Consider the following 15,441-nt stretch of genomic DNA (forward strand, 5'->3'; position numbering starts at 1 on the left):
CTGATGGCACATATTTCAAAAATTTTCAAAATGTCTCCTTTTTCCTTCCCAGAACTCCTTAAATCACCTTTCTCTCTCCCTTTCCCTTTCTTTTTTCCTTTCACTTTCCCTTCTTCTTTTCCCCTTTCCTTTCCCTTCCTTTTCCCCCTTTCCTTTCCCTTCTTTCCTTTCCTTTACTTCCTTTCCTTTCCCTTTTTCTTTTCCTTTCTGTTTCCTTTTCCATTTCCCTTTCCCTTTCCCTTCTCTTCCCTTTTCAAAAGGATCTTCCTCTGTTGCCTTGGCTGGAGTGCAGTGGCACAATTGTAGCTCAAAATCATTTTTCATGGCTTCAAATTGGAGTAGATTCTATGTCTGTACTCCCAACCACTGTAGCCAAACTAGACTCTTCAGTCTCTCATCTTGTATATTCCCATTGCAGCATTTATCTACGAATTTGCTTATATTTCCAAGCATTTTTTCATGTCTTCCCATACACGCTCCTTGAGCGCAGGGACTGTTGCTTAAACTTCTGCATGTTCTTACATTACTAACTAATATAAGGACCACATAGAAGATACTCAATAAACATCTGGAACTTAGTTGATTTGATAATAAAGGTCCCTGGGAACCTGTCAGACCACAAATAAGGCCAAGTGGATTAAAAGACAACTATAGAAGCCGCAGCTAGAGGGAACAAGAAGTCCCTCTTAGACATCCTAAGATGATGCTATGTGGCCCCCATGTTTGGCTGGTTTTCATAACAAAGTACTCTATTCCTGAAAGAGGGTTTATCTACCATGAATGACAAAACGGAGAATTCTCATTAGTCATTTTGAAGAATTTCTAAGATGGCAACCAGATTCTATTATTTTTTAAAAAGATGTATTTCTTATCTGATCAATGACCCATCTATTTTATTTGAAGATGTTGGAAAAAACAAAAAAACAAAAAACAGAAAAGACAAAAAAAAAACAAAACTTTTTCCTCTTCAACTTGTGTCCTGTCTTCAAGGGCCTAAAAATTAACTGGCAACAGACAAACAGGAGAAAAGACAAAGTTTATTTACACATTCAAGGAGGAGCTTCCAGTAACAGAAAACTCAAAAGTAGAGGTTTATATACCTCAACTTAACAGAAAGGAAGTTTTCAGGGCTTCAGTAGGAGAGTTTGTAAGTTTCGATTGGGTTGTTTTCTGTTTTTGAGACAAAGTCTCGGCCCTGTTGCCCAGGCTGGAGTGCAGTGGCACAATCCCGGCTCACTGCAGCCTCCTCCCATGCTCAAGCAATCCTCCCACCTCAGGCTCCCAAGTAGCTGGGCTACAGGTGCACACCACCATGCCTTGCTAATTATTATTGCTGTTGTTATTATTATTATTGCAGAGAGCTCACTATGTTGCCCAGGCTAGTCTTGAACTCCTGGGTTCAAGCAATCCTCCCACCACCTCAGCTTCCTAAAGTGCTCGGATTACAGGCTGAGCCACCGTACCTAGCCCATTGGGTTTTTTGGTGCTAATGGTAATGGGACAGTCTATCTTCCTGGCAGCTGAATACTCTGAGAGGCTGTTAATGGCACCATGTTTTCGGGAGTTTCTGCTTTAGTCAGATAAGGGAGGTTTCATTAAGATTTCTTCCTACCTCTTCTGTAGCTCAATGTTTTCACTTAAAAACAATGTGTCAACTCTGGGGGTCAAAGTGTGTCCCCACGGTGGAAAAGTTCTTGTCCCAGTCTCTACAGGGAGGAACCGATCGGAAATCTTGGGATACGTCTTAGCATGTCCATCGTGACTGAGGTATAAGCAGTGGTTCAGGGCACCGAGTTAGCGATTCTAGGTAAGCAAGACCATGTCAAGAAGTGGTTCGTCCAGAAGTTCGTGAGAAGACAGAAACGAGGGAGAGTGACAATCGTTGTTCTTTAAGAGGGCACGGTGGTGGAGGAGAAAGTTGCACATCGGTCCTGGACCGGGCAGACCACGATCTGGGGCTTGGGGACGCGATCTGGGGAACCTCGGTGGCATCTGAGCTCCGCTTGATGCCAGTGCGTGTTTGTGCAAGTTACTTCCTCAAGTTCAGGGTGAGGATAATAATATCTACCGTGTGGAGTTGCTGGGAAGATTTACTACCAACGGAGGCAGAGCGCAGGGCTCGCAGGAAGCGCTCGCTAGGGTCTGCTCTTTCCGGGAATGGGTGGGGTGCGCACTCCTCAACAGGGCTCCCAAGACTTGCGTCACACGCCTCAGTCGGCTGGCTTATAAAACACCGGCCAGAGCCCCAAGATCGCTTTTAGTTTCTCTTCTTTCTAAAGAAGCCACGCGGAGCCCGGCTGGGGAACCTCACCCTCGCCGAGCCTAGAACCGAGAGCGGCCACCCCAGGCGGTCACCAGCGGATTTGCCCGCGCGTTCTCTTTCTTTCCACCCAGTTGCCCTTGCGGCCGGCTGTAAACCTGCCACTAGGACCCGGTCGGTGAGATCTAGCCTCTTGACCTGAGAGCGGAGAGTGGATCGCTGGGCTGGACTAACGGCGACGGAGAGCGCGGCCTCGCTGACTCCGGGCGCACCCAGCAGGAGCACCGCCCGCGCCCGCCCCTGTACACTTGTAAGTTTCGATTTCCGCGGAACCGAGTCCCGCGCCGCGACAGAGCCAGCACAGCCAGCGCGCCATGGCGGACCCGGAGGTGTGCTGCTTCATCACCAAAATCCTGTGCGCCCACGGGGGCCGCATGGCCCTGGACGCGCTGCTGGAGGAGATCGCGCTGTCTGAGCCGCAGCTCTGTGAGGTGCTGCAGGTAGCCGGGCCCGACCGCTTTGTGGTGTTGGAAACCGGCGGCGAGGCCGGAATCACCCGATCGGTGGTGGCCACCACTCGAGCCCGGGTCTGCCGTCGCAAGTACTGCCAGAGACCCTGCGATAACCTGCATCTCTGCAAGCTCAACTTGCTGGGCCGGTGCAACTATTCTCAGTCGGAGAGGTAAGTGCACCCGCAGGGAGGGGCGCTGTCCGCAACCCTGGTCTGGGTGGACTGTCCAGGCGGGCACTGTTCTGGGAGGGGCACGGCCTCGCCGGGACCCCGCACCTGACAGCCTCTGCCTCCAGCCACTCCCTCTGGGAGCCCCTGCAGGGCCCGCGCTTCTACCGTTCCCTTCCTTCCGGCACCTCCAGACCTTTTTTCGAGAATGGCTAAAATGCTAGTGCCTAGCGGAGACCAGGCTCAACCTCTACCCCTTTCCCCGCCCGCCCGCACCAATCAGAAGAATAAAGTGCTCTGGAGACAGCCAGGGCCTAGAGAAGCGGGAGGCAGGGTTGGGAAGGAAGGAAAGAGCCTCTACTCTTTGGTATCTTGAGTCTTTCCCTCCCTGCTACCTTCTTCCCTAGACGTGGCGGAGCCAGCAACCAGCCGCGCTGGGCCCCCTGACCGTCTCCGCCGGAGCGAGCCACAGGTCTCTCTGCTTGTCCCTCTCTTCCTGGTCACCCCCATGCCCCTCATCACCGCTTTTCTGATGCCTGGCGCTTAACAGGGGTAGTCCTTTTCCAGGTTCCTGAAGCTGTAGCAGCCGCGGGCCTTCCCTCCGGGTGGTCTCTCCACCGTGGCGCGCGCAGTTGACCGCCGGCCTTGGGACAACTGTCTTAAATCGATTGGAAGCAGTGCGGCTCACCTCTCGGGCCACTGCTTCTGTTGTTTCCATTTGCCTTTTTTTTTTTCTTTTTTCGTCTAAATGCAGGTGCGCTGCAAGGTTTGGGTTAAGTCTCTTGAGTGATTTTCTTCCCAGTTTCTCACTAAGAGAGCTTGCTCCCTCGGGGACAGCTGCACATCTAAAAAGATGGCTTCCAGGTTCACATTCGCTGTCCAGGCCTTTCCCTTGATCCCAGGCCCTTCCTCTCCCGCATGTGTCCTGTCCATAGAGTCAAACTCATCTTTTCCCCCAGGCAGGGTTTTAATCCTCCTCCTCACAATCTGTCATCACCAAGTCCTTTTTGTGTAGTCTCTTTCCCGTCTTGGCGGGTTCCGCCTTCCCATCTCATTTCTGAATGAACTGAATGAATGCCTTGTTGAATTAATGAATGATTCTCTCTGGTCAGTCTTTCCTTCCACCCTTTCTGTCACTATGTGCTTCTGCTCAATAACTTTTCTCGGTAGAATACTTTTTACACTTGGCCCATTCTTAAACACTTTGAATTGTGTCCCAGGGTTTAAAATGGTGGTCAGCAAACTTTTAAGGCTGGAGTTCAGTGACTCTACCTCGGTTCACTGCAACCTCCACCTCCCAGGTTCAAGCGATTCTCCTGCCTCAGCTTCCCGAGTAGCTGGGATTACAGGCACGCGCCATCGCACCTGGCTAATTTTTGTATTTTTAGTAGAGACAGGGTTTCGCTATGTTGGCCAGGCTGGTCTCGAACTCCTGACCTCAGGTGATCCACTTGTCTCGCTCAGCCTCCCGAAGTGCTGGGATTACAGGTGTGAGCCACCTCGTCCGACCCGGTCAGCAAACTTTGATCACGCACCTAACTAACAAAAACTCCAGTCACTCACCCCCAATATACGTTTAATAAAACACACAAAGGTAAATGTTTTAGATGGATGAGGTAGAGGACACAATATATTTTTTAAAAAATTTCTTTACAGCAAAAACCCTTTCAGCTCACTCTAACGTTTTTAAAAAGTTCTTGAATGTGTTCCTTTATTTAAAAATTTCTTTAATATATTGTAAGGCAATAATTTGAAGGTTATTTCTGAGTTGCTGGGAGTTATGGGTATTGAGGAAATCATCTAAGTTACCGCTGGTCACTGAAGAAATATCTGAGAAGAAGAGAGCAGAGGGCGGGGGATAGAAAAGGAAGGAACATTCTAGCATGTTCTAGCACTACACCAAATAACATGGTTGGAAGGCTTTGTTATGATTGTTCTGTTACTATCTTTTCTATTATGACAAATTCCTCACCAACTAGTGTTGACTTTTAGTTTGAAATACATATGCTTTTTATTTTTTTATTTCTTACTATGGATATTTTCAACATACTCAAAAGTAGAGAGAAAAAAATGATGAAGCCCCTTGTACTCATCATTTCATTTAAACAGTTTTCAAAATATGGCCAGTTTTGTTTCATTTATTCTCCCTATTCCCCGTGTGTCCCCAACTCCAATGTGTTATTTTAAAGCAAATCTCAGCAACCATTTGATTACTAAGTACTTTAGTATCTCTAAAAGATAAGAACTGTTTTATTAACATAATACAGTACAATAATCACATTTTTGTAAAAAAAAATTACAATTTTAATATCATCTAATATCCAGTTGGTATTCAAATGTCCCTGATTGTCTTATAAATCCAACTTGTGTTTTCAGGAAAAAGCCTACGTAGACATAATCCTTTAAAACATTTATTTTTTATTTTTATTTTTTTACTTTTTGAGATAGGGTCACCTAAGGCTGGAGTGCAGTGGCCGGATCTCAGCTCACTGCAAACTCTGCCTCTCAGGTTCAAGCAATTCTACTGCCTCAGACTCCCAAGTAGCTGGGATTATAAGTGTGTGCCACCATGCTTGGCTAATTTTTTGTATTTTTAGTAGAGATGGGGTTTCGTGATGTTGGCCAGGACGGTCTCAAACTCTGACCTCAAGCCATCTGCCGGCCTAGGCCTCCCAAAGTGCTGGGATTTCAGGCCTGAGCCACTACCTTGGTTGACCTATAATTGTTTTCATATATTACATATCTAACATTTAAATACTTTGTTTCAATTTGTTGCAGGCAATACACTTCGAAATTATAGTTTTATGGATTTTATTATGGTATATTTTTCCCTGGTTTGAAATAGCAAAATTGTTTTAAAGTTGTTAATTGGGTTGTTAACCCCCACTTTTATAAGAATATATATAATATAGGGATTATTTGGCCTATCTAAATTTGGATGGACCCTCCAGAGAATTCAATAAAGTTTATTTTTTTTAGTAGAGTGATAAAATCTTATTTCCTAACGTTTATTGGCCGAGCCATATTTTTAATTTCGTTTTACATCACTTTTGAATTTAGGAATTACAAACTTTTAATCTCTTAATGTATAAAACGTTCTAATAAGGACCTCTGGGAGAATTTTTTTTTTTTTTTTTTGCCCTTAGGTCCTAGAAAACATGTTTTTTTCCTCCCTAAGTATGTTTAAAAAATATTCTCCTCTTAGCAAGTTATAAAACCTCGTCTTCCAAAACTGCCACTTGTGAGTTTGAGGACTTTCTTTGTAGATTACCAGTTAATGGGGTCTGTTAACTAATTGCTACCCATCTTTTTTTTTTTTTTTTTTTTTTTTTTTGAGGCAGAGTCTTGCTCTTTCGCCCAGGCTGGAGTGCAGTGGCGAGATCTCGGCTCACTGCAAGCTCCGCCTCCCGGGTTCAGGCCATTCTCCTGCCTCAGCCTCCCGAGTAGCTGGGACTACAGGCGCCCGCCACCACGCCCGGCTCTTTTTTTGTATTTTTTAGTAAAGATGGGGGTTTCACCCTGTTAGCCAGAATGGTCTCCATCTCCTGACCTCGTGATCCGCCCACCTTGGCCTCCCAAAGTGCTGGGATTACAGGAGTGAGCCACTGCGCCCGGCCTGCTACCCATCTTGATGTTATAAACTGGTCTCTGTTTACAGGGGGACGATTTGCATTGTACTGGGTGTATAAAATTTTTTCTGTGGTACTATTATTTATAGATAGGGTTTATCCTGTCCTGTAGTTTCTATCTTTTCTTTTGCAATGTTTTTAGTTATACATTTTAGTTGACAACAGGGCTTGCTTCAATGTTGGATAATTGTTTTGGTGAATCGGTTTGGATATTTCTATTTGTTTGCTGAAATATATGCCCACACAGGGAGTTCTAATCCCAGTTCTGATGCAAAAATAATCACTATTTATCGAACAAATAACTATGTGCCAACCACTATGATAAGCACGTTGGAGATGATATCCAGGTTAGTCTTTAGGGTAGCTCCTAAGGTAGTATTTTAAGTCCCATCCTTATTATAGGAAACTCAGGCATAGAGTTTTTCAGAAATTTACTGAAAGTAACATAACCAGAAGCTGGCAGGATTGGTATTTGAACCTAGATCTGCATGACCTCTTTTTTTTTTTTTTCTTTTTTCTTTAGAAATGAGGTCTTACTTTGTCATGCAGGCTGAAGTGCAGTGGCAGGGTCTTGGTCACTGCCACCTCGAATTCCTCGAATTCCTGGCTCAGATGATCCTCCTGCCTCAGCCTCCTGAATAGCTGGGACTACGGGTGGGCGCCACCACGTCCGGCTTGCTTTTTTTTTTTTAATTTTCTTTTTTCTTTTTTCTTTTTTTTTTTTGAGACAGAGTCTCACTCTGTCGCCCAGGCTGGAGTGCAGTGGCGTGATCTCGCTGCAACCTCCGCCTCCCGGGTTCAAGGGATTCTCCTGCCTCAGCCTCCCAAGTAGCTGGGATTACAAGCATGCGCCACCACACCCAGCTAATTTTTGTATTTTTTAGTAGAGATGGGATTTTGCCATTTTGCCTGGGCTGCTCTCAAACTCCTGGGCTTAAGCGATCTTCCCATCCTCCCAAAGGGCAGGATTACAGGCATGAGCCACTGCTCCTGGCCTTGCTTGACTTTTTTTCTTTTTTTTTTTTTTGTGGTGACTGAGTCTGGCTCTGTTGCCTGGTTGGAGTGCAGTGGCGCGATCTCGGCTCACCGCTGTTTCCACCTTCCAGGTTCAAGCGATTCTCCTACCTCAGCCTCCCGAGTAGCTGGGACTACAGGCGCCTGCCACTACGCCTGGCTAATTTTTTTTCTTTTTTGTATTTTAGAGACGGGATTTCACTATGTTGCCCAGGCTGGTCTCCAACTCCTGAGCTCAGGCAATCTGCTCACCTCGGCCTCCCAAGTGCTGGGATTACAGGCGTGAGCCACCGCACCCAGCCTTGACTTCTTTTTTTTTTTTTTTTTTTTTGGAGGCGGAGTCTTGCTCTGTCGCCCAGGCTGGAGTGCAGTGGCCGGATCTCAGCTCACTGCAAGCTCCGCCTCCCGGGTTCCCGCCATTCTCCTGCCTCAGCCTCCCAAGTAGCTGGGACTACAGGCGCCCACCACCTCGCCCAGCTAGTTTTTTTGTATTTTTAGTAGAGACGGGGTTTCACTGTGTTCGCCAGGATGGTCTCGATCTCCTGACCTTGTGATCCGCCCGTCTCGGCCTCCCAAAGTGCTGGGATTACAGGCTTGAGCCACCGCGCCCGGCCCAGCCTTGACTTCTTGACTAGCTACTTCGATTGTCCAGTAACTATATGAAGTTATTAATTCAAAAATTTTTTTTGCCTGCATGATTTCTGTTTAACTGTTTCAAGCAGGCTGCCCAAGCGTCTTTACCTTGCTTTGTGGTTTTTGCCAATGTGGGTGTTTCCTCTGGGTTCTTTCCTGTTTGTGTCTTTCCTTTTCGGTTAATTCACATTTTGGGTGGGGGTGGGCAGATGGGAAGAAGACTAGTTGACTATTTCGCAAATTGGATAGAATACTGAAAAACGCAAAGAATAATATAACAAGCACCAGAGAATATTTATTCTGAACCCATACAAGTTATAACTCTCCTCCTAGAATAAATAAGTGTTCACATTTTTCAATTCTGCTCCTCTTTTAAAATATAGTAAACAATCATAACAGGCCTAAGGTTATTTTTTTCTCATCCCCCAGTCTCATTCCCCTCTTTCCTAAGAAGCAGCTTCAATCATGATTTTGGTGTGTATCTTGCTTTTCCATGATTTTATGATTTCCTCATATATATTTGTATCCATATGCAAAATGTAGTATTTTATGTGTTTTCAAATTTTTATTCAATGCTGTGTTTTGGAGATCTATTCATATTGCTACACAAGGACCTAGTTTATTCATTTTAAGAGTTGAAAAGTATTTCATCATAGGATTTATACCACAGTTCAGTTACCTGTTCCTCCCAGTAATGGATATATGGTATATTTCCAGGTTTTTGTTATACCAAATCAAGCTGCCAAGAATTTACATGCAAGTGTCTCTTGGTGCTCATGGTTAGAGCTTTTCCAGGGTAGATCATTAGGAAGCAGAATTGTTGGTTTGAATATTACATAGCTTCAACTTTTCCAGATTCTGACAAATTAGTATAAAGGTGGCTGTGCCAGTTTATACTTATATGTTTGAGTGTCCCAGTTTCTTCATTTTCTGGCCAAGTAATGTTTGGTGTTATCAAACTTTTTTGACTTATGCCAATCAGAAGGCTTTGAAATAGTCATTATTTGAATTAATTTTTTTTTTTTTTTTTTCTGAGCTGGGTGCAAAGCACTACATGGCTGTACTCCCAGTGCTTTGGGAGACCAAGATGAGAGGATTGAGGACAGGAGTTCAAGACCAGCCTGGACAACGTAGTGAGACCCCATCAAAAAATAAAAAAGTTAAAAAAAAAATTAGGCCAGGTGCGGTGGCTCAAGCCTGTAATCCCAGCACTTTGGGAGGCCGAGACGGGCGGATCACGAGGTCAGGAGATCGAGACCATCCTGGCTAACACGGTGAAACCCCGTCTCTACTAAAAAATACAAAAAACTAGCCAGGTGAGGTGGCGGGCACCTGTAGTCCCAGCTACTCAGGAGGCTGAGGCAGGAGAATGGCGTAAACCTGGGAGGTGGAGCTTGCAGTGAGCTGAGATCCGGCCACTGCACTCCAGCCTGGGCGACAGAGCGAGACTCCATCTCAAAAAAAAAAAAAAAAAAAAAAAAAAATACAAAAAACTAGCCGGGCGAGGTGGCGGGCGCCTGTAGTCCCAGCTACTCGGGAGGCAGGAGAATGGCGTAAACCTGGGAGGCGGAGCTTGCAGTGAGCTGAGATCCGGCCACTGCACTCCAGCCTGGGCGACAGAGCGAGACTCCGTCTCAAAAAAAAAAAAAAAAATTAACAAATTAAATTAAAAAATAAAAAAAAATAAAAATAAAATAAAAAAATAAAAATAATTAAATAAAAAATGAAAAAATTAGCTGGGTGTGGTGGTGCATGCCTGTGGTCCTAGCAATGCTGGAGGCTGAGGCAGAAGGATTGCTTGAGCCCAGGAATTTTGAGGTTACAGTGGGCTATGTTCATGCCACTGCACACCAGCCTGGGCAACAGAGTGTGGCTCTGTCTCAAAAAAAATTTTTTTATAACAAATTTAAAAATTTTTGTATTAAAGTTTTTATTATGTGATTATATATACAGACTTCTTTTTTTTTTTTTGAGACAGGGTCTTGTTCTGTCACCAGGCTGGAGTGTGGCGGTGCAAACATGGCTCACTGCAGCCTGACCTCCTGGGTTCAAATGATCCTCCCACATCAGCCTCTCAGTAGCTGGGACCAGGCTAGTGCCACCATACCTGGCTAATTTGTATGTGTATGTGTTTAGAGACAGGTCTCACTATGTTGCCCAGGCTGGTCTCGAGTGCCTGGGCTCAAGCAGTCCTCTTGCCTCAGCCTCCCAAACTGCTGGGATTACAGGCATGAGCCACTGAGCCCAGCTCAGCATGATTTATTACTATTAAATATTTAGACATTTGTATCCAAGCCTCCATTTATTTATTTATTTATTATTTATTTATTTATTTATTTATTTTTTGAGACGGAGTCTCACTCTGTCGCCGGGGCTGGAGTGCAGTGGCCGGATCTCAGCTCACTGCAAGCTCCGCCTCCCGGGTTCACGCCATTCTCCTGCCTCAGCCTCCCGAGTAGCTGGGGCTACAGGCGCCCGCCACCTCGCCTGGCTAGTTTTTTGTATTTTTTAGTAGAGACGGGGTATTCACAGTGTTAGCCAGGATGGTCTCGATCTCCTGACCTCGTGATCCACCCGTCTCGGCCTCCCAAAGTGCTGGGATTACAGGCTTGAGCCACCGCGCCCGGCCCCAAGCCTCCATTTATAACCTTGCTCTGGGCTCCACCAATTTTAGAGAAAGACTACTCTGATTCACTGAAATGTATTCATTACTTTCTTTTGCATGAATGTACACAATTTATACATTGATTTTCTTATTATTAAAATTGAGACTGGGCTCAATAGCTAACATCTGTAATCGCAGTACTTTGAGAAGCCAAGGTGGGAGGATCTCTTGAAGTCAGGGGTTCGAGACCAGCCTGGGCAACATAGCTCCTACAAAAACATTAAAAAATAAAATCAGCTGGACACAGTGGCACACACCTGTAGTCCCAACTACTCAGGAGGCTGAAGTGGGAGGATCACTTGAGCCTGGGAGGATGAGGCTGCGGTCAGGTGCAAGTGTGCCACTGCACTCCAGCCTGGGCAACAGAATGAGACCCTGCCTCTGAAAAAACAAAGTGAAATTGATTTAAGTTTTTGCTATTAAACCATTATGCTGTGAACATTTTGGTATATGCTTCTTTGTGTACATGTTACATGAGTTTCCCTAGGGATCTAGTAGTGGAATTTTGATTCTTAAGTTTTATGTGATAATAACAAATTGTTTTCTGCAGTGTGTTTGCCAAGTTATACTCCCACCAGAAGAATAAGAGCCTTCCCTTGCCTCACATCGTAGCCAAGTGGTATCATCAGCTTTTTAAAATTTGTGCCAATACAAAGAATGCAAATTGTATCTCGTGTTTTTTTTTTTTTTTTTTCTTTGAAATGGAGTCTCGCTCTGTCACCCAGGCTGGAGTGCAGTGGCACAATCTCGGCTCAATGCAGTCTCCGCCTCCTGGGTTCACACCATTCTCCTGCCTCAGCCTCCCAAGTAGCTGGGACTACAGGCGCCCGCCACCAAGCCCGGTTAATTTTTTTTTTTTTTTTTTGTATTTTTAGTAGAGAAGGGGTTTCACTGTGTTTGCCAGGATGGTCTCAATCTCCTGACCTCGTGATCAGCCCGCCTTGGTGTCCCAAAGTGCTGGGATTACAGGCGTGAGCCGTCATGCCCAGCCCTCATTGTGGTTTTAATTCTTTATATATTCTGGGTCTCTAGCCCTTTTAAGTCTTATTACTCGTTTTTTAAGTTTGTCTTACTTGGCATCTTAGTAGTTGCTTCTTATTTGCATTTTACTTTTTTGGTCATCTTAGCACTCTATTTTTGTTTGTAACAGTTTTTTTTTTTTTTTTTACCATTTTAAAAATGGCTAAAACTATCTATTTATTTATTTTTATTTTGAGACAGAGCCTCACTCTGTCACCTAGGCTGGAGTGCAGTGGTGCGATCTCGGTTCACTGCAACCTCTTCTCCTGGGTTCAAGTGATTCTCTTGCCTCAGCCTCCCGAGCAGCTGGGATTACAGGCATGTGTCACCACACCCAGCTAATTTTTGTACTTTTAGTAAAGACAGGGTTTCGCCATGTTGGCCAGGCTGGTCTCGAACTCCTGACCTCAGGTGATCTGCCCACCTACCTGGGCCTCCCAAAGTAAAACTATTTTAAAGTGTACAGTTCAGGGGTAGTAAATACATTCATGGTGTTGTGCAACTGTTACCACTATTGGAATTCCAGAACATTTTCATCACCCCAAAGAGAACCCCACACCCATCAGGAACCAGTCCTCATTCTTCCCTTTCCTCAGCCCCTGGCAATCTCTAACCTACTTTTTGTTTGTTTTCCAATTCTGGACATTTCCTGTAAATGGAACCTAATAATGTGTGACCTTTTGGGTCTGCTCCTTTCACTGAGGAAACATGATTTGCATTTTACTGTTGCATGTTCTGTGTTGTTTGTGTGAGGCGTATTCATCCAGGAGAAGTCTTCCTGAAGTTCCTTCTGTTGCTAATTCTGCACTGTCCATGGAGTCACGTTGTTGTCGGACTGATGGCCTTAAGAGACATGCTGTTTTCTGCAACATCGTGACACAAAAGGGTGCACCCTGTAAGAATCATCTGGGGGCCGGGCGCGGTGGCTCAAGCCTGTAATCCCAGCACTTTGGGAGGCCGAGACGGGCGGATCACGAGGTCAGGAGATCGAGACCATCCTGGCTAACATGGTGAAACCCCGTCTCTACTAAAAAATACAAAAAACGAGCAGGGCGAGGTGGCGGGCGCCTGTAGTCCCAGCTACTCGGGAGGCTGAGGCAGGAGAATGGCGTAAACCCGGGAGGCGGAGCTTGCAGTGAGCTGATATCCGGCCACAGCACTCAAACCTGGGCAACAGAGCGAGACTCCATCTCAAAAAAAAAAAAAAAGAATCATTTGGGAATTTTTGTTCTCTTTTCACAATCACTACATCTCAAATTTTTAATTTGATCAAATTTGACTCTCAGTGTCTGCAATTTTCTTTTTTTTTTCTTTGAGACAGAGTCTCGCTCTGTCACCCAGACTGGAGTGCAGTGGCCGGATCTCAGCTCACTACAAGCTCCGCCTCCTGGGTTCACGCCATTCTCCTGCCTCAGCCTCCCGAGTAGCTGGGACTACAGGAGCCCGCCATCTCGCCCGGCTAATATTTTTTTGTATTTTTTAGTAGAGACGGGGTTTCACCGTGTTAGCCAGGATGGTCTCGATCTCCTGACCTCATGATTCGCCCGTCTCGGCCTCCCAAAGTGCTGGGATTAGAGGCTTGAGCCACCGCGCCCGGCCTGCAATTTTCTTTAGAAATTAAGCTAACAAATGCGATGACATTGTAATATTGTGAACCATGATAAAATCTTAAATAGTGACAAATGAAGCATGTGATAACACAGTATTTTCTACTTTTTACATAATGCAGAGATGGCAACATTAAACATTTAAAATAAGTAGATATATTTTTCCATCCATTAAATGGTTCTAATTTGCTTACTGCTTTTGCCTGTATTTACTTCCAAACCAGGCATCTGTGATCTTTACCTATGGCTACTTTGGGATAGAAGAAGGCATAATAACATGGGCGTAAGAAAGGGATAAAAGGTTTCAGTAGCACCTAGGATTTCAGGCCCAGTGAGTAATCTCTTTAACCAAATTGCAGCAGGGGAGCTGGTCTCAGGTTGGGGAGAGAGGGGAGACTTATTTCATGATCTTTTCCCTATTTCCTATACAGGGAAGAGATTGTATTTATTGTTTTTTTATGTACTATTTTTATTTATTTATTTATTTATTAAAATAGAGACGGGGGTCTCAATGTTTTGCCTAGGCTAATCTCAAACTCCTGAGCTCAAGCCACCCTCCTGCCCCGGCCTCCTGAATAGGTGGGATTACAGATGTGTACCACCACGGCTGGCACTGAGAAGATATTTAAAAAAAAGAAAAGATATATATATATTTTTTTTACCATTTTAAAAATGGCTAAAACTATTTATTTGTTTTTTTTATTTTGAGACAGAGCCTCACTCTGTCACCTAGGCTGGAGTGCAGTGGTGCGATCTCGGTTCACTGCAACCTCTTCTCCTGGGTTCAAGTGATTCTCTTGCCTCAGCCTCCCGAGCAGCTGGGATTACAGGCATGTGTCACCACGCCCGGCTAATGCCAATTTAGAAAATCAAGCTAAATTGGCTAATGCCAATCTAGACCAATTTAGAAAATCAAGCTAAAAGACGTCATCTAGGGAAATCATTTCCTAACATTTTGATCCCATATACCTTCAGCAGAGAACGTTTTGAGCATGTACTCCTAATCCTAATGTGTGCACATTTATTTAAACATTCTATGATGTAAAATTCTTAATTTGTATACTATTTACTGTTTTACTTTTTAAAATTTTTTAAAATCAGTTTTATTGAGGTATGATTTACATACAATAAAATGTACCCATTTAAAGTGTATGGAGGCCGGGCGTGATGGCTCATGCCTGTAATCCTAGCACTTTGGGAGGCCGAGGCAGGCGGCTCACTTGAGGTCAGGAGTTTGAGACTAGCCTGGCCAACATGGTGAAACCCCGTTTCTACTAAAAAAAGCAAAAAAAATTTAGCTGGGCAGGCATCGTGGTGTGCTCTTGTAATCCCAGCTACTCAGGAGGCTGAGGCAGGAGAATCTCTTGAACCCAGGATGTGGAGGTTGCAGTGAGTCGAGATTGCACCACTGCACTCCAACCTGGGTGACAGAGTGAGACTCCATCTTAAAAAAAAAAGGTAAAGTGTATGGTTTAAAGAGTTTTGATAAATGGATGCACCTGTGTAACCATCACAACACCCTAGATACAGAACATTTTCATCAGCCCTAAAGGTTCTCTTGTGCCCCTTCTCAGTTAACCAGGGAATCCCCCCACTCCTCCAGCCCTTTCAGCCCAGGCAATACTTTTCTGGGCTGAAAAGATTTTTTTATATTAAAAAATATAAGGAGTTCCAGTATTTTTTCCCATCCATGATGGATTGTTTTGAGTAGCTTCTGGGATGCAGCTACCCAGCTTTGGAGCAGTACTTCTCAAACTTTGACATGCATTTTCATCGCATGAGAGAGTCTACTAAAATGCAGGTTCCCAAGTCACCTATTGGAAATTCTGTTCCGAACAGGTGGGCTGGAGTCTGAGAATCTGCGTTTTTATTCATTAGTTTTTACATTTTTATTTCCTTTTTTTTTTTTTTTTTTTAAGACAGAGTCTCCCTCT

General features: G+C 44.7%; 1 protein-coding gene across 3 annotated transcripts in view; it reads left to right on the forward strand.

Annotated features, from left to right (window-relative positions):
* The first annotated feature begins 1,524 nt into the window (after nt 1-1,524).
* The window catches only part of ZC3HAV1 (zinc finger CCCH-type containing, antiviral 1), a 72,058-nt gene continuing 58,141 nt past the window's right edge, over nt 1,525-15,441 (forward strand). For all 3 annotated transcript variants that reach the window (XM_033193188.1, XM_033193189.1, XM_033193190.1), the window contains exon 1: nt 1,525-2,942. In XM_033193188.1, the coding sequence (XP_033049079.1) occupies nt 2,635-2,942 (308 nt within the window). In that variant the 5' untranslated portion in view covers nt 1,525-2,634. The remainder of the gene's footprint in view (nt 2,943-15,441) is intronic.

This window comes from Trachypithecus francoisi, unplaced genomic scaffold (assembly GCF_009764315.1).
Source record: "Trachypithecus francoisi isolate TF-2019V2 unplaced genomic scaffold, Tfra_2.0 Lachesis_group4, whole genome shotgun sequence".
NCBI classification, from domain to species: domain Eukaryota; kingdom Metazoa; phylum Chordata; class Mammalia; order Primates; family Cercopithecidae; genus Trachypithecus; species Trachypithecus francoisi.